General features: G+C 34.7%; 2 protein-coding genes across 2 annotated transcripts; one reads left to right on the forward strand and one right to left on the reverse strand.

Moving 5' to 3' along the window:
* Positions 1-413: 413 nt before the first annotated feature.
* Positions 414-3,826, forward strand: LOC145776663 (chymotrypsinogen A-like). The gene is made up of 5 exons (XM_082587894.1): positions 414-450; positions 1,092-1,254; positions 1,680-1,836; positions 2,607-2,831; positions 3,578-3,826. The coding sequence occupies exons 1-5, from the start codon at positions 414-416 to the stop codon at positions 3,734-3,736; spliced, it is 741 nt and encodes a 246-aa protein (XP_082444020.1). The 3' UTR covers positions 3,737-3,826.
* Positions 3,827-16,534: 12,708 nt separating this feature from the next.
* Positions 16,535-24,811, reverse strand: LOC145776664 (zinc finger BED domain-containing protein 5-like). Its single transcript, XM_082587895.1, has 4 exons — positions 24,796-24,811; positions 24,456-24,460; positions 16,915-17,053; positions 16,535-16,833 (listed from the first exon to the last, which is right to left on the reverse strand). The coding sequence occupies exons 1-4, from the start codon at positions 24,809-24,811 to the stop codon at positions 16,535-16,537; spliced, it is 459 nt and encodes a 152-aa protein (XP_082444021.1).
* Between the last annotated feature and the right edge of the window lie 802 nt (positions 24,812-25,613).

A 25,613-nucleotide genomic window follows, 5' to 3' on the forward strand; every position in this document is an offset into this window, starting at 1 on the left:
GAATTTAGTGCGAAGTGACTCTACCAAACAAGAGAGGATTTCACTTGGAACATTGCCACTGCTTATGTTAATTATTACACTGTGATTGCGACAATGTTAATAAAACACAGTTTATGAATAGTGCTGCTCTTACGTCACTGTTCCAGATGCTGAAAGAGGAAATCGAACAAGTATAAATTTAAAACAACTAATCAAATAAAAATGATAATGAATAAACGTGAAAATGATGAATACTTATGACGTTAACAAAGAATAATTACCACACGTTGGTGTTCCCACGCTGTTGTCCTGATGTCATAAGTAGAAAGGTATGAGTTGATTTACTTAATATACCTCGAACACAAATAGAAAATAAAAAATATATAACGTCTTACTGCATTCTTTGGATTCAGTTACTGTACAACACTATCAAAATGCATTCTGTTATCGCTCTCTTATTGATCGCAACAGGTAGGTACTTAATTAAATGCTGCCTACTTTTTTGTACCACTGAAAGGAGTAATTGAATGTTAATAGATTGCTTGTTGTATGCCAAAATTTCACGCTTAATATTGCGTTGTAGGCTACCACAGTTTTTAATCTTTTCTTATCTAAAACGAAAAAGATCGTGTTTTAAAATACATCTCAGGCAAATGAAATTGAATAAAAAAACAATTTTTGAAGGTTTACGCAAAAAATACAATCATATGCAACTATCAACAATTATGAATACAATGCTAAAGCCTTGTGCAAGCCTGTCTTGTAAGTTTTGTTAAAAATCAGACCTACCAAACATCCCATTACTACAAGTCACTCTTGATGTAAAGATAAACTCTAATGCTACATGTATATCTGCGATCACTTTTCATTAGAAACAAACATTATCGTAAACTAAATTAAAAAAATAAACACTTTGCGATAAATTAATTTAATTCGAATCGTCACTCCAGAAGCCACATTGCTAATTTGAAGCCCCACGTTTTACATACGAGAAATCAAATTTGCAATGCAAAACTCAAGGGTATGTAAAATTTCTAACGTTTTGAATCAGGGGAACGTTTACAAAAATGTACATTGCTCGACGTTTCTCTAAAATTTGTCTTGTTTACCAGTTTTTCCTGTGAGATCTGATGATAGGATTATCAATGGCGATGATGTAACATCCACATCCTTTGCCCCATGGCAAGTTTCTCTTCAGACTTCAGGGAGCCATTTTTGCGGAGGATCGTTGATCTCTGCTAATTTTGTAATGTCAGCATGTCACTGTTATCAAAGGTAAACTAAGTTTGTGATACGGTTTGTCTTCACATTACGTCTAAGCATTAGCCTACGTTTACTCGTAGAAAAACTACAACAAGGTTTTTAGTAAAATTTCCCTATATTTCATTAAAATAACAATTTTGTTGGTAGATGATATTTTAAGCTTATATTTGGTCTATGCCGGGGATGAGTTTCTATGATATCTGGACGCTTATGTTTACACTGCTAAAACCACATTACACAGACTACGCTAGACAAAGATGCTGATATTGACACTATGTTGTGAAAGGGTCTATTCGTAATGACAAATCTACTTACAGTAGTTCTGCTTAGACAAAAGAATAATCAACTTAGCCTATATTTAAAAGAATAAATTGAAAATAAATAGCAAAAACTTACTAATTTTCCGTCTTTTAACAATGTCATTTTGTTTTGTTTAGCTCTTTGACGGTTGTCATGGGAACGTTAGACATCAGATATCCGGGACAATCCATGTTCACCACAAAAATGTTTTGCCATCCCAGCTATAACAGCAACAATTTTGACTACGATTATAGCATCATCCCTCTTTCAAGTAGCGCCAATCTCAATTCTGCTGTAGGTGAAATTACTTTACTTGAGGGAAAAGAACAAGCCTTCCGTAAAGTTATGTTGGCCTGCAGAATCCTTTCTACTCTGTTGCCTTTCAGAAGCACATTGCGTTCTGTATGTCAAAACGTATAAACACTTTCATAAATCATCTGATTCTCTTAATTGTCTTCACAACCGTCTTGTTTTAACAACAGGCACTGCAGGCTGTTATATTTACGCTGATATTTTAATAACAAAGTCGTTTGATCTTGTCTTGTGCAAAGATGTAAACCCGGTCATCACTATGCAAACAAATGTGAACATTAGCCTTTACAAATTCGTACGCTACAATCTTAGACCTAAGTATTAGGCTACCTTTAACTTTTGAAAAAGTGAATGGAAAAAGGGCCCAATTCCATTTTCACCAAATTTCACTTTTTGTGCTTTTTCAATTTTTCAAGTAAGTTAAATGATATTTGAAAAACCAACCAATTTTTTTCAAGTCTAATATTTCCATCGAAAGACCCAAATCCGGCAAATGAGGCTTCAATTTTTGATGGTTTCTCATTAGAATCTTCACCGAGTGAAATTTTCAAAAATAATACTTCTTACCCGTAGAAGCATATAATCATTATCGAAATTTCACCACAACAGTAAATCACCAAAATCATTAAACCGCATTTATCTCAAAAACACATTTGTGGAATTGGACCCTTCTTGAATTCACGTATTCAATTATCATTGTATCATTATGTAAAATGTACAATAGGCTATACCTTACCAAGCAGTATGTTCAGGTGCAACCGATTGCCATTGCAACTAAAGATTACGCTGCTGGAACACAAGCGTTGATTACTGGATGGGGTAAAATCAGTCCAGGTTATTTCGGCGAAAGGCCCACCACCCTTCAATACCTTTATACTGATCTTGTTTCCAACGTACAGTGCAAACGTTTTTGGGGATCGCAAGTAACGGATCGCATGCAATGCGCTGGAGGTGAAACCGACGTCAGCGCCTGTCAGGTAAGCTGCATGTGGTTCATACATTGCTATACTTTTACAGTTTGATATGTCAGACGATTTTACTCTGTGCATGCAGTATACAGTAATAGGTGTAATAATTGTCTGTGGGATAATAGGTGGACAATAACAATAAACTTCGACTTAATCTGTTTCAAACGTAAAACCCAGCTTATACCACATGTCTATCAGTATAGTTTTATTTGTAGAAACAGTTCATTTATTACATCTGATTTTGAGTAAAAACATGGACTTCTAAATAGTAGCATCTGGACTGGACACTCAGTGGGCAACATGAGACCAAACAGTTGATACAACAGTTGGCCAACAGTGGGCCAACAGCCAAGTAACTAACCCTGTTGGCCCACTGTTGGCCAACTGTTGTACCAACTGTTTGGCCTCATGTTGACCACTGAGTGTCCAGTCCAGATGCTACTATTTAGAAGTCCATGGTAAAAACAATGACAAGAATTGTTACAAAATTTCACAAAAACAATATTCTGAAGCAGCATAATGTAACATAAGAGGCACAAAAGTTCAATGCATCCAAAAAACCTAATTTTCAGTTTTAGCAATCTTAATGAGGCATTATTAGCCTACATCTATAATTTTCAAGCTGATTGGAGTAGACGCATAAATTGTTTGATTGGAACTTTTCAGAATGTTATCAATTTAATGAAGCCTACTTCTGTCAATATTTTTTAGTGTTCGAAAATAAACTAACTCTTTCATTTAATAATCTTGCACAGGGTGATTCTGGGGGCCCACTCGCTGTCAACGATGAAGGTACTTGGTACTTGGTTGGAAATACTTCTTGGGGAAATTCTGATTGTGACACAAGATATCCATCAGCATGGTCGAAAAATAGCGTTGTTTATAGTTGGATCCAATCCAACACTGATATTTAGTTCAAAAAGCCAATTGATTATTAAAATAGCCTACACTGCAAGTGCAATTACTTAGCTTACGTCGATTGTAATGAAAAAAAAAATGAAAATAAAAATAAAAATCGTAGTGAGTTGTGTAGAACCATTTTTGATGAGGTAAATACTCAGCTTACACACCATTTAAAGAAGCGAAAAGGCAATCAGGCTACCAAAAGAATCCAGTCCAACTTCCAAAAAAGAAAACATTACTATTTTCAATTTCTTGCTTTAACACGCAATCGTGAGTATCGAAACAGAACAAAACAACTAATTTCACAAAATACATTACGACATACAGGCTACTTACTATACGTCAGGAGGCACGTACATGACTACGCCTACTCAGCTTGTTTGCTCAGCACAAACACATCCAAGCAGCAAAAGCTATCGACTTTTAAACCCCAACGGAGGAACTCGTGACAAAATTCTCATGTCACGTTGATTGCATTAAATTTTGTTTCACAAATTTCTACCGCTCGCCTCAACTTCGAAATATCTGATGCTTCCAGTTTTATCAAATTTTGAAAAGCCATAGACCAACTTTTTTCCTAGAGGTCAAAATGTGACCTGTTATCAGTAGCAGAAGGCAGTTACGTAAGTTTACGTAGCCTACTGAAAGTCTTCCTTCATTTTAAGTTGGCGTAGAATTCAAAGAATGATCTTCTTGATGTCGGCAATTCCCACAGAAATTTATAAACTAAAATAATTGCTTTAATATTAGCTCCTATAGACTGTAAATAGTCCTTTGCTGTGAGTAGCAACGTTGTATTCTGCCGTTAAACATTTCTAAAGTCGTGTATCACAAAATTCAAACAAAAAACAAGCAATAAAACTTGATCAATATACCTCTATAATGCATAAAAAAAAACTTCTGAATGGGTTGATCTAAAAGACGCATGCACTGTGCACACCCCTAGATTATGCCAACACGTTTTCGTTTGTTATTTTTGCAAAACCTTGCACGGAATTTCAATACCTACCCAGACAGCAAAATTTGTCATTTTTACTGTCTGAGCACTCTGGTGGTCACAGTTGACAGTTAACGGAGTGAAAAAGAAACACTCAAATTTTTGTTAATAGGTTTCTCTATTAACTCAAGTTGAAGCTATCAGAAGCAGCAAGATGTAATCACAGTCGTTAATGTGCATAACTCAAGTACAAACTTTCTCGAAATAGATAAAATGCTTCAGTCTACTTTTCCGTATTAACTGTAGGCCAGTGGTTCCCAACCTGGGGTTAGCGGACCCCTTGGGGGTCCGTGAGAAAGCATTTGGGGGTCCGTGATTACCTTGACAAATTTTGAAAAAAAAAAAAACGAAAAACGATCTTTTTACTTTTATTTCTCTCTTTAGATGCAAATGTATCAAGCTCAAGCCCGCGAGAATAAACTGTACCGGTAGGCCTATGCATTAAAATAAATCTATACTGCTGCCTACCGTATGTACATTGACTTCAAACTACATCTACCACAATGCATTGTCGATTTGAAAAGCAAAAGGAAATCCCCTCTCAAAATTGTTTGAGAGTAAAAGTTTTCTATACGGCATGGCCTACCTAGCTGATATTTTTGGTCATATTAACAATGTTAATCGTGGCATTCAAGGACCAGGTGTGACAATAATTGATGCAGCTGAAAAACTGAAAGCTTTTTCAGCCAAGTTGCCGGTTTAGAAACGCAGATTGGAAGCAGGTAATTACGCTAACTTTCCAATGTTAGAAGATCTTATCTTGATGGATGAAACTCAAAGAGAATGTATTCTTTTGATCTCTATGAGAGAAGAATTTTGCGCACACTTGGAAACCCTGCAAATCTCATTTCAACGTTATTTTAATTTAGAACACCTGCCAAACGAAGTTGAAACATGGATTCGAAATCCTTTTCTTTTTGACTTGAACAACATTACCGATGACGATCTCAGTAAAGATGACCTAATTGATTTGAGATCAAAAGAGTTATTACGCAATGAATTTCATTTAAAAACTGTGGAAGAATTTTGGTGCTCACAACTGCAAACCTACCCATTCTTGGCAAAGCAAGCGATTATTGTTTTGTTACCATTCATAACCACTTACATTTGCGAGGCAGGATTCTCAGCTCTTGTTACAATAAAAACTAAACATCGAAATCGCCAGGACGTTGAAGATGACATACGTGTGGTCACAGCGGTAAACCATAATCTCTTCGTGGGAAAATTGTAACATAAAGTTCCCGAATCCGTTTGTCTGCATATAGTGACCGAAAGGAAACACTCCTTGAAACGTCTATTCTAAAAGTGTATTCCTGTAAAATTAGCCCGCGGCTATCGAAATGACTGGTGCAACGCCTTACACCTCAAAACTGTCACTACGATACAGATTACTTGGATAAAAGACGGAGAATTTGTCCAGCTAGCAAGCACCAAATAAACCAGTTAAATGTGCGACCGACTTCCAACAAACAACTTCGAGAATGAATCAGAAAAATTTGTGATAACTCAAAGGCACGAGAGCAGTTCGTGACGCAATATTTCATGTCCAAACAGGTCTCAAACTGAAACAGGTTTAAACCGGTCTGACACGAGTCTTACGGACGATGGTGCAATTTTGGCTCATGTTTTAGGAATTTCCATGACGTAATATTCAGTAGACCCGAACGGTTTCTACATGACGTTTGACCAGGCGAACAACCGTCTGTAACAACGTGTTGCATTGTCAAAAACTCAACCAAAGTTCAGTCGTTTAGTTCAGGAAAGGCAACAACAGCCCTCTCATTAAATTTGCTTACGTTGAAAAGTTTCGGCATGGCACTTTGGGTCCTACTGCTGACATTTCTTGAACAATTCATTCATTTTCTTATTTGAGCAACTGTTTAACCTGATATTTGCCGCAGGAGTCATAGCGGCAATGCAATATGACACAGTACAGTAGTTGAGTAGCATAATTATTACAATAGTCAATAGTATGTTAATTGAGCTTCAGGCAAAATTCAGGTAGGGGTCCGCAGAATTAATAATTTGTCTAAAGAGGTCCGTGACAACAAAAAGGTTGGGAACCACTGCTGTAGGCTATAAATCTTATTGCAACAAGATCTCATAAGCACCGTCAATTTCTAAACGTTTCTGCTTTGGCTTAATAAAAATTGTTAATATAAACATAACCCACGAATACACAGCCAGAAAAATCATTACAGATAAGCCACCATAATCATTTAATAGAAATCTGCAGAATACAGATATAATAATCAATACTGGATTGTAAATACCAATCATTACAACAGTCACAAAAATTTCATCCATTGGAAAAGTGTGCTGAGTGGCCATTTCATAAAAGAAACCCATTGGTAAAAATTGGCATATGCCAAAAAAGAAGTTAGCCACAAATTGGCCGCTAAAACTTTTAAAATAGTTAACCAAAAAAATTCCAATTCCGGATAATCCAAGAAACATGCTTGCAATGAAAGCCAAGTCTCGGTATCTTTTTGATTTAGTAACAATTTTTGCCCATAATATAGATCCTACAATGTTTCCAAAAACATTTACGAAAAGAACATCACCCGCTAGCTGATTAGGTGTGAGTAATAACTCGTTTTCATCAGATATACTTCGGATCACTTCACTTAGAAATAAAACCTCAATCGATGCGATGCTATACGCAATGTTAAAACAAACAGATATCAGCAAAAACGTGTAATCAGAGAGTAATAGTTTTAACTTTTTAAAAAATCGTCTATTGTTAATTTCTGTTTCTTGTAATCCGCTTTCTTTATCCAAACGTAATCCGACTGCATATGTAGGAGGCGTTGGGGGGTTATCATTCACAAACACAATCACAAAAATCATTACAAAACATGAAATGATTAGTAAGGTGCCATTCAACCAAAGCAAGGCTCTACGATCATTAATGTACCAATCTTGACAATTTATCGCAACACAACTTTTGTTTTGAAACTTTGTTGTATTTGATTGAATAAGTAGAGGATCTTGCAGAATATTGGCTGGGACTATCACAGACATCATATTTCCAATGCTCCCTCCAATAGCAGCAGCAGCATAGGCGATTCCAATTTGATTCTCTGGGAACCAGTTGACTGCAAAAACTGAAGGCGAAGCAAGCGTTAAAAGAAGTGATAATCCGCTGACGAGTTGACCAACCAACAACAATGGGAATGGTTTCGTCCAAATTACTGTCAAAAGTCGTGCTAAGTAACTAAAAAATATTGCAGATGACCTTAAAATCTCGAGTCTTCTGAACCGCAAGATACCCTTATAATTGAACCACGCCAACACAGGAAAACAGACAGAAATCACAACGTAGTGAGAAATGAATAACCAATCGATTGATTCAGGAGTAACTTCATAGTAAGCAACTAAGATGTTGTTGACTGTTCCGAACGAGTTTATTGAAAACACAGCAAGACACCCTTCTATTGCCACAACTGCAAGAATGCACCATCTGAAAGGATAAAGTATCACTTTTGAGTTTATCAGTCTAGTAGAGGAAGGCATCTTGCTTAGAGTATTCGTCATGCAGTTCGTGTCCATTTTCAAATCTAAGAACTGATCAAGTATCCTTCCCTGCGTATAGCTTTCAAAGTTTATTCTGTCTTACTATCCGATGCTAACATTATCGTAAGTACATAACAGTAAGGCCTACATTATCATCGTGAGTAATGTGTGGAGTATTGGTGTTAAAAAGCTTCCTGTACTGTTCATTTCCTTTTCAATCTGCCATCTGTTGTGACATGTATCAGCACATTGACAGAAAAAAGCGAAGTTTTCTTTTAATAAAATGTAGCAATTTTTGCAAAACGATTAAAAACAACACAAAGTAATAACTGGTCACAACGGTAAACCATAATCTCTTCGTGGGAAATTTGTAACATAAATTTCCCAGATCCATTCGTCTGTATGCAATGACCGAAAGAAACACTCTTCTGAAAACGTCTATTCAAGAATTGTATTTCTGTAAAAATAGCCTCAAGGCTGTCGAAGGATGGGGGCAACACCGTACCCACTAAAACTTGTCACTACAAGACAAATTACTGAGATAAAGACGGAAATTTCGTCCAGCTGGCAAGCACTAAGCAAAACAGTTAATATGCGACCAACATTTCAAGCAACGATTTTAAAAATGACGAGAATAGATTGCAATCTTCCAAACGCACGTAACCATCTTATGTGACGTAACAATGATAAGCATTATGAAGCTATTCAAGCACCTGTTAAGTTTGGCTTACACCATATCTCGTAATTCAAGATTTAACGATGATGTAATGTTTCAACAGGTGTGACAAAGGTGATGCAATCTTTGCTTATTTCTAGCAATAGTCCATATGACGTAAGACGTCAGGTTCAGTAGACAACGGTTCTATGTGACGTTTGATTTGTACAAATATTGTCCGTAACAATAACAAATGACACTAGACCACTAGACAACAAAATTGCGAGTAACTTTGATTCTGAATATGCCTTTAATTTTTTTTATAGTACTATATATCACTTTTTCAAAATATTGCAATATTGCCGAACTTATGCCTTCACAAAAAGTATTAAAACAATACCCAAAACACAGCTATGACAACGTTTGACATATTAAAATATTTGCATATGGCCTAACTTTCTTTTGTGCACATGACTCATGTCATCTAGCATTAACCCCCCATCATTTCCTCACCTGAAAACTTTGATGACGATTTTACATAGGTTGAATGTCCTGATGATCACTAACGCCATCAAGGTTTTCTAAAAGGAAATTCAAGTGGGAGAGCAAAAATGTATTTTGAGGGACATCCGGATTTTTGAAACCCATCTATGTAAGCCTCAATCCGATCTTCAACTCAATCAGATCTGCACTCAATCAATTAAACAAATACAGGCCTAGGAAAAAAATTAGATTATTCAAATAGGAGCCTAAGATGAAACAATAAAGAAGGAAAAGAAAAAAAAAACGAAAAAAGGCGATTTTGCATTTCCAAAAAAGCTAGCACACCACAACTTAACACTTTTCTAATTTGTTGGTGCAAACAGTTTCTTTCTTTCTCGTACTTTTGCTTGGCTTATAGAGAGAAATGCGAACCCAATCGAATAGCACTTTTTCATTTCTTTTACCAAATTCTTCATCACACTCAGCTTCATCTTGATATGAAGAGGTGGCATGAGAATTTTCTGAGTATTTGCTAGGCCTAGATCAGCGCTTCTTAACCGCTGCTCCGCGGCGCACTCGTGCACCATGGAAGGTCGCTAGGTGCGCCGCAGGGAAACTGAAAAAAAAACATTTTTAATAAATCAGTATTATTTCTAGATTTATGGATAGAAAATATGTGTTTTCTGAATCTGAAAATTGATAGTTCAGTTTATAAAATGGTGTGATATTTTGTTGGTCAAAGCCATTTCTTTCAACCAAAAGCTGTACTGTGTGTTTTTGTAATTTGAAATTATTCCAATATTGAAGGCTTTATTTCTTCAAATTTTTGTTTGCTTGCTTCTTTCGGGTAATCTCGTTGAACATACCGTACTTTGAAGATAATATAGTTATGATTCATATGCAATGAAAACTTGCAGGCAATTCAAGATAAATATCGGTAGGCTATAGGCCTCCTCAAAAATGTTTCTCGCTTGCGCCGAAACATTTTTAGATGTCTGCAGAATGCGTCCTGATGCGAAAAAGGTTCAAAAACACTGACATAGATGAACGTTTTTTTATGTTAGCCACCCCAGTTAAGCATAAGCTAATTCTTCTAAACAACAGTTTTTTCTAACATACTGTAATGCTCTTTGATAGCACGTCTGTTCTACAAACACAGGAAGCAGCAGTTTGTGCAGTGCAGAATCTGCCTTGCATTCCCATTCACATGCAAACAATTTGAGGCCTCAGCAAATGCTCTATTTGTAAGCATTGTACTGAATAGCTTCCAGGAGGACTTCAATGCGTTATAAGATTCTTTCAGATAAACAGAACGTGCTATAGAAATAAGCGGTTTATACTTCCATTGTGCAACAATACAACTTTTACACTTCTTTTTGTGCTTCACTTACTGTACAATGTGTGCTTCATCTAATTTTTAAAACAATTCCTTAGTGTTTCAGAAGTAGCAATGAGGTTCATGTACCAAGGATTTCGACCCAAGTCTCGCTTTCTGTAATGATCTATTATCATTAGCCTACATCTTTCTCAAGCTATCTGTTTCCTTTTAAAAACCTTTCATTAAGTCGTAGAAACGTTTAAACGTAATTGTCAATTTAATTGAAAAATATAGTTTCGGGAGAGAGTTTGCTTTCTTGTACCAACGACAGGCAAGACACAACAATACAACAGGGTTGAGCATTAAAACAATATATTAATATAATGCTCAACCCTGTTTTATTATTGTGTCTTGCCTGTCTTTGGTATAATTGAAAAATACAGCATAAAAACTCCAACCGCCCACAAAATAGCCAATTGGAATTAACTCTTATATGCGTAAAATATGATGACTGGTTCCTTTTGGGAAGATAGAAAGTAACACTAGAATGCTCACAGTAGTCAAAATGACTACTTGAAGATGTTAAAATTTGCACATCTTTTTTGCTGTTATTTCCAGGTCACTGTCCAGCAGTGACTTTTAATCAATCGGTGAGCTTGAAGAAAATACCAAAGAAATCCAAAGCAAAAAAAATGCAATGACTTTAGAACATTAAGTTTGATCAGTCAAGTATAGAAAATTTTGTTGAGAGTAATTTTGCTAAGAAAACTTAAAACTGTTGAGAATGAGGTTAACATGACTCAAAGTGGATTTATGACTGGTAAAGGAACATGGGAGAGTATACTTAATTTTAGAACAATTTATGAGAGTTGCAATGCAGTAAATAAAGATATGCATGTTTTATTGAGTATGAGAAAGTATTTGATAAAGTTAACGATGAGAAACTGATTCACTGTTTGGCCAATATTGGTATGAATAGCAAAGACTTACGTTTTATTATCAATTTGTACTGTAATTAAAAAGCATTTATTCGAATAAACAAAGATTTGTCTAAAGCAGTGGTTCCCAACCTTTTAGACCTTGCGGCACCCTATCAAAGAGATAAATAGTTTGCGGCACCCTGGCAAAACTGGATCAATTCTATGGGGTTTCTGTATTTCAAATAACTGTATGAAATAACACAGAATGAGTTGTACAGTATAGCGCGTAAATAAATGTTGTTATTCAAAAGTCAGTGTAAAATTTGGGCTTGACTTCTTGCACAAAGTCCCTTAATATGTGGGGGCACATTCGATAAAGCCATTTACATTTCTTCCTCGACTACTAAGCAGTCGTTTTCGTGTTTTAGTTCGTTACGGAAAATCCACTCTCACATAGGTAAGCTATGACGTGGAAAACTGCAGCAAAAGCACAATAGTTCAGTTCAGTTTATTTTTTGTTTTGTTGGCGAAAAAGAAAGACACAAAAAGCAAAAACACAATAAACACAAATAATTCGCACAACAAGGATGGCAGCGAAAGACCAAAAGGTCACCAAAGTCAGCTGCCACCCAAACATTTAAACAAAAGACCCAAAATTAAGAACATTAACACATACGGTATATAATATATAGCACAATACCAGCACTTTAATTTGTAAAAATTAACAATGGAATTAACAATACATTAACAATGGAATAACACAGGGCAACATAAAAAAAACATTGTGTAGATAAATAAGCGGATGATACGTTTCAGGAGTGATCATTGTACAAATTCTTTAATAAACATTTATATTTAAATTTAAAAACCTTGTAAGACTTTCCTTTTATTTCTTTTGGTACTTGATTCCATAGTTTCACTCCATTAAAACATAGCATCTTCTTACCAGAGTTTGACGTTGTAGAAGGCAAATATAATAGCTTTCTTTCCAACGCAAGGATATTCATTTTGAATATCCTTGCGTTGGAAAGTTGCAGTTGCAGTTAGCTACAAGGATATTCATTTTGATTTTTTATCCAGAAGTCGTGGAGAGGCATCTGCTTGTGCATAAGCTTAAAATTTCCATCGTTACGAATGTCAATTAATTCTTCTTTAAGATTCATAACAATATGAGAGTCCAGTAAAACTGGATTTCTCGAATTCTTCGCAAAATAAAATCATGAAACCTGGCAATAATGATGCGTTTCAAACGTTTTTATGGAAAGAACAGCAACGAGTCAAAATCTCTTTCACGCTGTTTTTCCTGGGTGAGAAAACAAAGGCTTACCGCGGATTATCTACTTACCGCCAGCGACTTCTCCACTACGCGACCCTCCAGAAAGGAGCTGGGAATAACTGCGAGACGCGCAACTTACGCACTGAAACTCGGTTAGAAATAAATAAATTCCGCACTTAACGGGTTAAAGGTAAAATAAAGAATGGGCCGGAATATTGCAATATCTCGCGGCACCCTTGAGCATTGCAATTGGCACCCCAGGGTGCCGCGGCACCCCGGTTTGGAACCACTGGTCTAAAGGAATTGATATCAAGCGTGGAGTACGCCAAGAATGTGTACTTTCTGCATGTTTTTTTAATATTGATATACAGAAATGATTTTTCGACACATTGATGATATGAAAGCAGTAAGAGTTGGCTGTTTGAACATAACAAATTTATGCAAGAAGATTTTCAAGAAATATTGGACAACTAAAAAAAAACAAATTGAAAATCTCCAAATCACTGGACACTCCACTAGCCTACTCCTAATTACAAATGACAATGAAAATATACAAAAATTAAAACCTTTTTCTTATCTTGGACATTTAATAACTGAATATGGAGGTGTGACCCTGAAATTCTAAGACGGATAGAAATAGCAAAAACTACACTTGGAAAAATGGAAAATGTTTAAATCAATCAAACTTTAAATTTATCAATTCGTCAAAGGATATTAAATGCTACACCTGGTCTACCGTTTTATACAATTCTGAAACTTGGACAGTGTCACAAAAAATGGAGAAACGGATCGATGCCTTCAAGCTCTGAACATACAGGCGAATGTTAAAAATTAATTTCAACAAAAGATCACTAACGATGAAATATTATATAAACTCAATTTAAGGAAAATACTTTTACAAATAGTCAAAAGAAGAAAAACGAAGTATGTCGGGATCATTAAGAGAAGGGAAAATTTACGGTAAAAGAAACAAAGGCAGACCAAGAATGATTTGGACAACAAACATCGCTGAAAAGTTAAAAGATTTTAAGTGTCCACCCAATAGTCGCATGGTGAGTTTTGATGTTATATATAGTTTTGATCCGCCCCATAGCTCAATTGGTTAGCGCGTCACTTCTGGAAAGAAGAAACTTCAACATCAATAGAGGCGCTGGTTCGACTCTCGGGGTGTGCGCTTAAGCAACGCATATTTAGGACTGCTCTCGATTCAGCGCCATCTAGTGGATGGATTAGTTTTTCGGCAACAAGACTTCAACAATCATAAACTGCACTCTGCCAATCTCGGTGACCGGGCCTGCGTTAGTGATTCAAAGCCTCTACAAGTATGCGAAACCGCTAGGATTAAGCTCTGCAAGAAGCTTTCCCAGTCCGAGGATAAAGATTCAATCAATCAATATCTCTGTTTACCAACGTGCCTCTAAAAGAAACTATTACTATAATTGCTGACCATATTTTTAATGAAAACCAACCAAATCGACTGCCCATTGAAAAAAAATACTTCATAAAATTATTGCATTTAGCCACAGAAGGCATGTTCTTGTACAACAATAGTTTGTTTCAGCAGATTGGTGGCGTCACCATGGGTTCCACATTGGGCCCAACAGTGGCAAACTTCTTCTTGGCACACATCGAAACCAAAATATTTGAATTCCATCCTGATTTTTATCCCAAACTGTATTTACGCTATGTCGATGATAGTTTTGCCACTTGTGATGATGATGAATCGTGCTCAAAATTTTTAAACCTCTTAAACTCGCAGCATAAAAATATCGAATTTACACTTGAAAAATCTAATGATACCATACCTTTTCAAGATGTTGAAATTGAAATTAAATACAATTCTATTGACACCTGGATTTGGCGAAAACCTACCAACACTGGCTTGCTTTTAAATTAAAACGCTCTATCCCCTAACAAATGGAAATCTGGTTTAATTTTGTGTCTGTTGTCTCGTGCTCGTTTGGTGTGTTCTGATAATCAGTTGTTTCAGAAAGAAATCAAGAAATTGAAAAACATGTTTTATTTAAATGGATATCCTTCCCACTTTTTCAATAACGTCTTACACACCTTCATGGCTGATGAACCAAAAGACACGCCTGAAGAAGTAGATTTTAGCTTTTTTATTAATATACCCTTTTTAGGAAAAGATTCAACAAGCTTTGCAAAACACCTAGCTAAACTTATAAAAAAGAAATTTTCATGTGACATTCATCCTGTGTATAAAACATTTAAAGTGCATCAGTATTTCAACTGAAGTCGCCTAGCCCCTTTGCTCTTTCTTCGAATGTTGTGTATAAATTTAGTTATTTGCGTGACGCAAACCAGACATACATTGGTATGTCAACCAGACATTTGTTGGCAAGGGCCGGGGAGCACTTAAACCCAAACTTAACAACAAAAAGTGCAATTAAAGAGCACATCGCCTCTTGTGAAACGTGCACTGACAATGTCTCGATCGACCAATTTAAAATCATCTCTCGGGGCAGATCTAAATTTCAGACTAAGATCATAGAAGCCTTAAGAATCAAACGTAATAATTCGTCTCTCAACCGGCAGTTATTCGCCTGTGGCTCATCGTTCCTCTTGTGTGTGTTCTGTTGTTCAATTGTGTGTTCTGTTGTTCAATTTGTGTGTTCAATTGTTTGTCAAATGCCTGTAGTTTACATCTCATGTGATCTGTTTTCCACCGAATAATTTACTTGTAATCACTCCTGTGTCACTCGTTTAGTTTGTGCTTTTCAGTCTGGAGTGTCGTTAGTATGCAGTTACAGTTATAGTGCAAAGTCAAATTTACCTTACAATTTTCATTTTATGTATATTGCAGATATGTAATTCCTGATGAGGACACATGTACGTGTCGAAAACGTTAGAGTTTATTTTTAATTATGTTAGATTTGTGTATGTAATACATCATGTTAAGCCAGCTGAAGTTACTTTGTTTTATTTCTCTATGGTTCAACAAAGCAAACTCTCTACCAAAGCTTTAAACATCGCTAAATGGACAAAATTAAGTTATGAAAGTGCAGTACAAACAACTCATGGTCGAGAACAATTGCGCATTGTACCCAACCTTCAACACGAGGAAGGAACTTAATGATGATAATGATGAATATTTGTGCATTTTAAAATTGGCTTTGGCTTCTTAAAGTCACTGAAGCCAAAAAACTAATCTGTTAGTCTACCGACAAAAGAAGAATAAATCGTTTAACCAATAGTTTTAAAAAAGTTCCATAGAAGTCGAAGTAAAGCACTTGGATGGCTTAAAAACATTCAGTTTGGTCAGTGCAGTAATTTGTAACATTGCTTCTTATGTTCAGCAATGAGGTTGAACTAAAATCAAGACTAAACTATTTTAAAATCTTTGAGAAGCTTGAAATGTATGAAATGCTAAAAAAATTTTACGTTACTGGTCATTAAGTTCTAAAGCAGTGGTTCTTAACCTTTTTTCTATCAAGCCCCCCTTCAATAATGGTCATGAGCCTCTCGCCCCCCCTAGATTTTAAATAAGTATCATACCAAAAAAATTGCGTTTTTGTCTGTTTATTGTACACATCAGTGAGATACTTGACACTGCTTCTTTGCGACTAGATTTTTAATGCGAGGTTCAACTCCAAAGAGTGAACAACGTAAGTCTCCTTCAACTCTCAGCTTGTTTCTGTACGGTACTTGGTCTTGATAGCAACGAGAGCAGAAAATGCAGCTTCACAAAGATACGTGGATCCAAACATTGTTAGAATTCGAAGAGCCCGAGTTGCGATAAGAGGGTAAACAGGAAGGTAATTGGCCCAGAACGTCTCAAGTTCAAGTTCTTTGAAGTCTTTTTTAGCTGTGGAGTTGAACTTCATCTCAAAAAACTCCTCTTGTCCTTCTTCGAAAATATCAACTACTTTGCATTGAAACGGGTTTCTGATGAACTTCCAGGCTTCACGCTTCTCATCCACATCTGGAAAGTATTTGATGAACTCCGCTTTCTATTCATTACGGTGGGTTTCTATTTGTTTCTTTAACTCAGACTCAAAGTTACCATCTTTGAGAGCAGAATCCAAGTTACTGAAGCTCGCTGGATTTCCTTGTTCAATTCGACTCTTCCAGAGGTCAAGTTTGGCTATAAAAGTTCGAATGATGCCATGATGCTTAATGATGTTGATGTTTTTCCTTTGAAGCTAAAGGTTGAGAGTATTCAATGCTTCGCAGATAAATACAAATAAATACAATAAAATACAAAACATGACAAACAGCATATAGGTCCTAGGACATTAAAGTAATTAAAAAAATATTAAAATTGTTGTAGAGCTCGCGCCTCTCCTGAGAGAGGCTTTACGCCCCCCTGGGGGGGCGCGCCCCCCCGGTTAAGAACCACTGTTCTAAAGCATTAAGCTTTATTTTTTTAATTTATAGACCAATGTTAATACAACAATAGTGATTTAAAATATTTTTAACTACAGTAGAAATGGATTTAAAATAGCAAAAATTGAAAATTGATAAAAGTAAAAATTGTAAAGTATTTTTTTCTCTAAATTTTATTTGATAATATTGTTTTCGAGATTACAAATTAAAAGTGATGAAGAGTTGCTATCTTATTTTTTCGCACCGCTTTATCTTTTGCAGAGGAAAGAACAGTTTGTTGTTAATTTTAAAAATCTCATTTGGTGACAAATAGATTGACACAATCCGTGACATGACAAATAGATGATCAGATAACTTTCCCAATTTCTAAGCACAATTTGATTGTCTGTACAAATAAAAGACTTTCTAAACCTTTGAATACGCCTGTCTAAGTAGTTTATATTTAAATATGTCTTGCCCTTTTCTGAATTCTTCATAATAAACATTGATATCCGATCGTGGCTCGGAAAGGGACAGCTGCTCGATGTCAGCCTAACAAATATTTTATTTTGTTCTAAATCGCAGACGTATAGTGTTCAAATTTTCAAAATTAAAATCAATAACAACTACGGCAAAACGAAATTATCATTTTTTATGTTTTATAGTGTCCTTAAAATCTCACACATTAAACATTACTGTTTATTATAAACTATACAGACATTTCTAGAATGATATACTGTTTTGTAAAGGTAAACTTTGGATAAGATAATGAAATGAAGATCTTATAAAACAAACTTCATTATATCACCCCAAATTGTCTACAATACTTCACACACCTTAAATCAGCCACATTGCCAAGACTCTTTTGTTGTACTTATAACGTATATTTACAGTACAATAGGCTAAAGTCATTTTATATTTTTTCACAGCATAATAGTGTACATAAAAATTGCTCAGAATAGATACAGTTATTGAAAGAAATAATAACTCACCACTCTTTAAATTCTTCAGAAGACTTGACAAATAACATCCATTTCTTTACTTATAATATAATTTTGTTGTAACAATTTTCAAAAGATTTCAAAGTGAGCTACTCATTCAAACATTTCAGCTGCATAACCGAGTAGTAATAAATACGGAGGCCTGCGATATTCGAAAGGGTACCTATTTAAAGCTGTCAAAATCATCTGGTAGTGCATTTTTCTCCTCTTTGTGTACCATTCCTGTTTCAGGCTTAGGTGTTCTACTGTTCATGCATAGGTATTTCTATCTATCCCGGTATTTGATTGTTTTAAAAATTGTTCTGGTTGCAACGGAAAGATGATCTTTGACATGTATTTTACTAGTTTTTTAATCCAATGCTGCTATCCCATTTGGACATTAAAATTTACTTTTTTGTCTTCCCATCCACTTGCCTTAAATGTGAAACCACGGGAGCAAGCCTTACGCTAACCAATATACATCTTGATTGTACAGCGCAAGTGTGCCGGTTCTGTTTCTGATCACTCGTCAGTTAGAGCCCTGCCTACAACACAGCATGTAACTTTGTGAAAAACTCAATGGCAAGTTTGAAAGTGAACACAAAAATTTGCTTATATTTTTCTTCAGTTCATTTAACCTCAAATTTTCATCATTGGATAGTAGCTTGGATACGCCAAAACGAGTAATAATGTACACTGTAGCCTATAGTAGCTTTATCGTATAATGTCGGAAATTTTAGAAAAACTGATTTATTTAAGTAATTTATTCATCAAGATTATTTCAAGCTTTAAACTTGTATTTTATTTATTATTACCTATCGATATATATGTTGTTCCGGTTAATATACAGCAGGTATGAAATATGATTAACATAAAAGTGCGCTGTTATACTGCACCATAAATGAAGTGACGAGAAATCTTAATGTAAACATGGACAAACATATTGATAGTTAATCTGCTGCTTCGGGTTTGTGGAATATCCTAGTTTTCTGAATTTGATGCAGATTACAGGCATTATTATCACATAGAGTATATCGTCGCACCTTACTTTACTCAAGTATTTTCCGATTTGACAGTTAATTAAAAACTTTCATTTAGTTCAAATAAATTTTATAGTAGTTAGAAAAATAACGTGATCCGAATGACATCACCGTATATTTTAAAGTACTTATGTCATATCAATATAATTTCGATAATGCATTCTGCTGTGGTGGGAGAATTTCAATGACAAAGTTGAAATTTAATATAAAATTGCAGCACAGCGAGCAGAACAGCAGAGTAATAGCAAAAGTGCCGCTTTTATTAAATCCAACGTTTTTTAACAATAAATAAACAAAACGGACAGTGTTGAAGCAGCTTAACCGATATTATCAGTTGGCCTAGTGCTATACAATCTATGTCGATCAGAATCTAGTAGCCCAAAGCCATGAGCTACTCCAGAACCCAAGCACCAGAACTATTTTTAAACGAAGAGTAAAATTTTGTTCTATTTGAAGCTTTGCTGCACAAATTTCGTTTAAAGCAAATAACTTCACAAATATTAAATATAGCATTTCCGTGATCCAACTTCCTTTCAAACAACTCTATCCGCTTTTTTAAATTTCATTTAATTATTTTTTGTAAAAAAAACCTCCCCCTATTTATTCCTTATTTAAGATTATACATAATATCTTATTTTGCAATAGTTTGTGTGCTGAACAACAAGAATATTTGAAATAATCGGCCACGTTTTTATTGCTCATTTTCCAGGAGAAAACGCTTAGACCTTACTTGGATGAAAATACATTTTTACTTGTATTGCATTTACAGCACTTTGATCAATTCGAAAATGACAACCGGAGTGTATTAACCCATATTACCGTTTTTTTATAAGCTGAGGCGACACAGAAGGTTTAAGCCCACCGAAATGAATTATAAAGATGCAGATAAATCCGTGCATCAAGGTTTTATTCATTGCCTTTCCGAGTTGTTGTAGAACATCATAAAATTGAATGCACATCCAATTTTTCTTGCACTCACATCAGTGGATACTGAAAATTGAATGAGGCTATTCACTAGACATTTAGTTCGATAACATGATGCGTTCTACTGATGCAAATTAAGCAGCTTAATTTGCACCAGTAGAATGCATCATGTCATCGAACATCAGTGGATAGTTATTCAATAAAAATTACCGTATACCGCAGGCTGCACCAGTGAAAATATTCTGCACACGCAGTAAATTTCAGATTGATCGCTGGCTAAAGATATCTAGTCATCCATATACATTATACATTACAATCTGTTGAAGCAGACCATAGTTATGTAAGACTTGTGATTATGGCATTTAAAGTCGTCAAATATACTCTATAATTTTGGCGTCACAAATAAAAAACAAATATTTGTGAAAATTATGTGCTGACTTCTCTGAAATTGACATGAGATGCAAATGATAAAATTTGCTTCCTTGAAGTGAAATATTTGAAAAAATAGGTTTATTTATGAATAAGCGTGTTTAATGCAAGCATTGTGCAAGGAGCCACGATTGTTTCAAAAATGCAAAATAGGTCAGTTTTTTATTGCAATATTAATAACGTATACAAAAAGTTTCACATTTGGTCTTGCTAAAAATTAATTTTACCAACAGCTTCTAAGGTTGCCAATCATATACCAATTAAAAATCTTTAATTTGTTTTATATTCGGGCACTGGTCCAGCAAGATTACACTTCCAGTATATAGAAGTTTCAACAGACGTTGATTAAAATATTTAAAACCTTCAAAAGAGCCCTCAGACAGCAAATAAAAAAAATCTCTTGATTTTTTGTCTGAGGCGTAACGCATTTGCCTTACACAATTTACTCTTGTTTTCGAAACTCGGCTTTATCATTTAGTTAAAAAAAAAAGAATATTCAATATTATCTGGATTAATACACAACACTCGTTTTCCACAAGTCCGCAATTTCCATCAAGTCGAAAGTGCGATTCCCACTCAAGACGGCAATATGGATATGCACCAAGCCACCACTGATGAATGATTTCAAACAAGGGTGAAACTCAAGTTTGGCGTCTTTCATTTTCGTTCGATCGGGCCTCAACAGCAACACACGCTGTACGCTTGCGAATTAGTGTTTTGTGACAATCATAAATTATCATTCAATAAAACATAAGTTACGTTAAATGCCATAACTGAATGTAAACTTAAAGTTTTATTTGATTTGAAATGGCATATCAATTTCTCATTTTCAGCACTGTGTGGGTATGTTTATCGTTTACAAATACACAAAAAGTTGTAAGACCGGAAATCAAGTTGTCCTGCTTTTGACAACTTGGCACGGCAAGCGCGAGTGTACGTTAAGAGTTTCAATCGTCATTCAAAGGTCACGTGACTAGCATAAACTAAGGTGTGTTTTCGATTTGATCCGACTGTTGGACCTGTCTCTGCCAAGTAGATCCTATCGAACAGCTTCGATTAGATGCGCGTCGGTTGAAGTTTTTTGAATTGAACTAGCCTACCAACATTCTTTTTTTCACTGCTCTCTTTGGAAAAATAAAAAAATGATTGCACGTTTAAGAGCCCCAGTAATTAATTTCTATTGGACTTTGACAACAACATAATGTTTTGGTGTCTACATGCTGCGTTTTGAACACTCTTTTAAAATAATAGCTTGCAGAGCGTGGGCCATGGTTGTGTATCGGTATTATAATTTAAACTTGTTGTGCACAATACAAGTGAAGTATCAAGTAAACTCAACCAAATGATATTTTTAGAATATATATCAATTGCATTTACCCGTAGTAACATAGTTATAACAAACCGTACGACAAGAGTAAACAACTGCGCTAAGAAAAAATTAAAGTGTTTGATATAAGGATCAATCTGTTTGCTCCAATACTCGATAAATTTGTAACCGATGTTAACATCTATGCAATATAATGACTTTCGTACATTTGCAATGAGCAAACATAGATGGTGTTTATTGTAGGCCCATTCCATGTCCAAAATATTAAAATGACTAAACTTTTTCAAACAATCTAAACTTTTAGGCCTATCAAAGATCAGATATAAGATTGTCTTTAACAAAGGTAAACACGCTACACTTTAATCGTTATCTCAAATTAAACCTTACTATAAAGCGACTAAACCAAAATAGTTTACAGGTTAAAAACCTTACGAAAGACCTTACAGGTCTTTCGTTGCCACCCTGTTGTGCTGATAGACACTCAATTTGTATGTACTTTTTGTTTGTTTATCGCCAGCAAAACAATAAACTAAACTGAACTTTTGTAACACAAACGAATACATAAATAACTTTCTTGCTACAAAAAAAAATGTTCTCAACTAAATTTAATAAATAAAGTGACTTGCCGTTAAACAAAAACAGTGATTAAATAAACAAAAATTAATTCCATGTTATTGGTGTATCAAAAAAGTCGAATAGTCACATAACCTAGTCAATTTAAGACTTCGTGTGTTATTGTAATTTGTGTTTTTTTATGCGACAATTGTAATGTGGCCTACATTGCAACAAATTGGCAACACAAATAATCGTTTGGGTTACATACAATTTTCTAAGTTCCATACAAAACTTTATAAATTGAGGACTTTACCGAAAAGCCAAAATTTCTAAAAAGCAAAAACATTTGTCATGGTGTTTATTAGACCGTTACAACTATGTTACGGTACATTTATAATCTTCAAGCCCATAATAAATCATTTAGAAACTCCGATAGAAATTTAAAAATTGGTAAAACGTGTAGACATTTTAAAAACTAATAGAATCGTCAATACTTCAAAAATATTTGTAAAAAATACAGTTTACTTTATTCAAACAACTAGTAGAACTATTATTACTTCAGAGTAAACACTTAAGCTTATCTATGCATTCTCAAAGTAAAGAGAAAACGGTCTGCAGAAAAATTCCAAAATTCTGTTGATTTTTTTTTCAAATCAAACACGTGTTCGAGTCAATATAAATACCGCTGCTTGGACTCGTTCATTGCCAGATCGTTGTTGCTTGCTCAATGACAAGATAAGTTTCAGGATAACCGTTGCAGATAGTTTGACTTTGAAAACTAACGTCAACAACGACAAATAATATGAAAAGATACTTTTCTCAATAAGGTTGTTGTTTGGCTATTTGACAATAGGATTAGAATAATATTTTCACATATTTTTTTGTCATAACTAATATAATTTTTAAACAATTCTATTACTAATAAAGGATATTTAACATAGTTCTGCATCTAAAGCAAAAATACGTTTTTTTCACCTTTTTACAAGGTTAACAGTTTTAAAGCAGCAGTCTAGAGGTTTATATTGATGTACACACTTTTATCTTTCAGGATTGACAAAAAAAAATAAAAGTTTTGCACTCAGTAACAAAATTAGTGAACAAGAATCATCACAATGATCAGAATTTTGCCAATTTCAACAGTTTCAACGTGCCTTCTACTTTTATTTCTTGTGGCTTTTTTTGAAACTTCGAAAGCATTCCCCTCAAACAAGTGGTCAAGGCATGTCAGGGCAAGGTACGAGCGCTATTTAGGTCAGAGGTAAAATTGTTTGTTTTAGTTTTACATGTTTCATTGTTGATATAAGCTTCTTGCTGTTCAGTAAGCAGTTAAAGTTCAATGCTTATTTCCAAAAGCATAAAAAATGATTTTCAACAAAATTTGAACGCTTCAATCCTCACAACACAATTAATTTGTGAAATTTGAGGTTATCGTTTACATCTTTGCTTTGAAAAATCATTATTGAATCATTTGACTTTCTTTCTGTCATCTCAACAAAAGATGCTTCCCTGTATATTTTCATAGTATAACTTTTGAATTCTACGACAGGCAAAAAAACCTTGGAATCCAAGGGATGATTTGCTCAAGAAGAGTACGAGTAGCTTGCAGAGGGATAAAAAAAGTCTGTCATTTTCGAGGAAAACGAAGTATCAGTGAGGAAAATCGTTCATTGACCACAGGTAAGATTATGATGATACAAGATCATCAACAATTATTATCAGGGATTCCCACGATGGACACTTCTTATCAGTCTAAGAATAATGTTGTGATCACCAGTATCCATTTTATAATCCTAACTGGGCTCAAGGATAATTCACACACTGTAGAACGAACAAAGCTCTAAATTACTTGAGCCCTAATCGACGTATGGCTACAACACGTCACCTAGTTTAACTACAGCTGAGATTTCATGATTGAATTAGTAATCAGAGATTACCTAAGATTTTTACCCTATAATCTATGCCCTAGAGCAGTGGTTTTACTTACCCTCCCTGTGAATGAAAGTATTTGTGAGAAATAAATCACATTCTGGTTCAGAGAAGACTTTCGTTAGTCACTTGGTAAATTGCTATCGTTTCAACGATCGTTTCTTAAATGCTACAAGAAAGTAACTTTTGCTTATAGTTATGATCAACCTGATTAATTATTATCAGATTTTATGCCTTTTAATTTATTAGTTATCTCAAATTATATTTCAAAGACAAAAACTTCCATGCAATGACCTCCACTTGACAGATTTCCATTTACAGTACCCTCTATATTTTCTCAACTTTTTAGTTAAAATTAAATTTTTACATTATTTTATTTCACAGATTTTTTTCGTCACCTTCGGCTTCAGTCATCTCACGGGATATCAAAGCGTGCAATAAATTACTATCACTACAGTCGGACGAAGCAACATTATCCTAAAGTGACATGTCAAATTTGTCATCTGCTTCGTTGCTGATTCATTTCCTTTAAATATTTCTTCAATTTTTCTTGCATTGTATTTAACTTTTTATAGTCTCTTTTTTTTCTTTGTTGCGCAGATAATTTGCCGTAAACTTGCAGCAAATCAAAATCAATTTTTGGGTTAAAATAAAGTTTAGTCAAACAGCTAAAATTAAAAGGCTGCCGTCGTATTTTCTTTTTGTATGGCATATCAGACGATCCAATCTTTAAAGCAAAAGTATTTCACTTTTGAATATTTATTTATTTATTTTTCAAACAACATGTTATGTACATTATTTTAATTTGAAAAAATTATATTATATCAAACTAATCTTATCATTAATAGAATCTAAAAAACTATTGTGTATAAGTAGCCCACCGCCATATGTTGTTTAAGCAAAAAACGTAACTAAATGAATGCTGTTGTAGTAAGCAAACTTCTTTTGTCAAGCAAATTTAAACTTAAACAATGATCATGGTCATATTTCATCGTTTGAGTTTAGCTTTAAGCAACATCATTGTTGCTTACAGTATTTCACATCTGTAAATACAAACGATCTGTTTCAGCCTAATGCTCCGATGTGGTACCAGTGGTTTACCACCAGTTTTCAGAACATAGTTTCCTAGTCATGTGCAAAATGACTCGTCATTGGAACAAATCGCTCTGGTCTACAGTTGTGAAATAGACTTGTTTGACATATTTGTTTTCAAATG

The sequence above is a fragment of the Aplidium turbinatum genome, chromosome 9, assembly GCF_918807975.1.
Source record: "Aplidium turbinatum chromosome 9, kaAplTurb1.1, whole genome shotgun sequence".
Classification (NCBI taxonomy): Eukaryota; Metazoa; Chordata; class Ascidiacea; order Aplousobranchia; family Polyclinidae; genus Aplidium; species Aplidium turbinatum.

What these genes read in the sequence shown, in the direction of transcription:
- LOC145776663 (XM_082587894.1), top strand. Translation starts at nt 414, where the DNA reads ATGCATTCTGTTATCGCTCTCTTATTGATCGCAACAG. An exon ending in TCTCTTATTGATCGCAACAG is followed by an intron (nt 451 to 1,091) that starts GTAGGTACTTAA and finishes CTTGTTTACCAG; the next exon opens with TTTTTCCTGTGAGATCTGAT. An exon ending in GCGCCAATCTCAATTCTGCT is followed by an intron (nt 1,837 to 2,606) that starts GTAGGTGAAATT and finishes CAGTATGTTCAG; the next exon opens with GTGCAACCGATTGCCATTGC.
- LOC145776664 (XM_082587895.1), bottom strand. An exon ending in GGATTCTGCTCTCAAAGATG is followed by an intron (nt 16,834 to 16,914) that starts GTAACTTTGAGT and finishes AATACTTTCCAG; the next exon opens with ATGTGGATGAGAAGCGTGAA.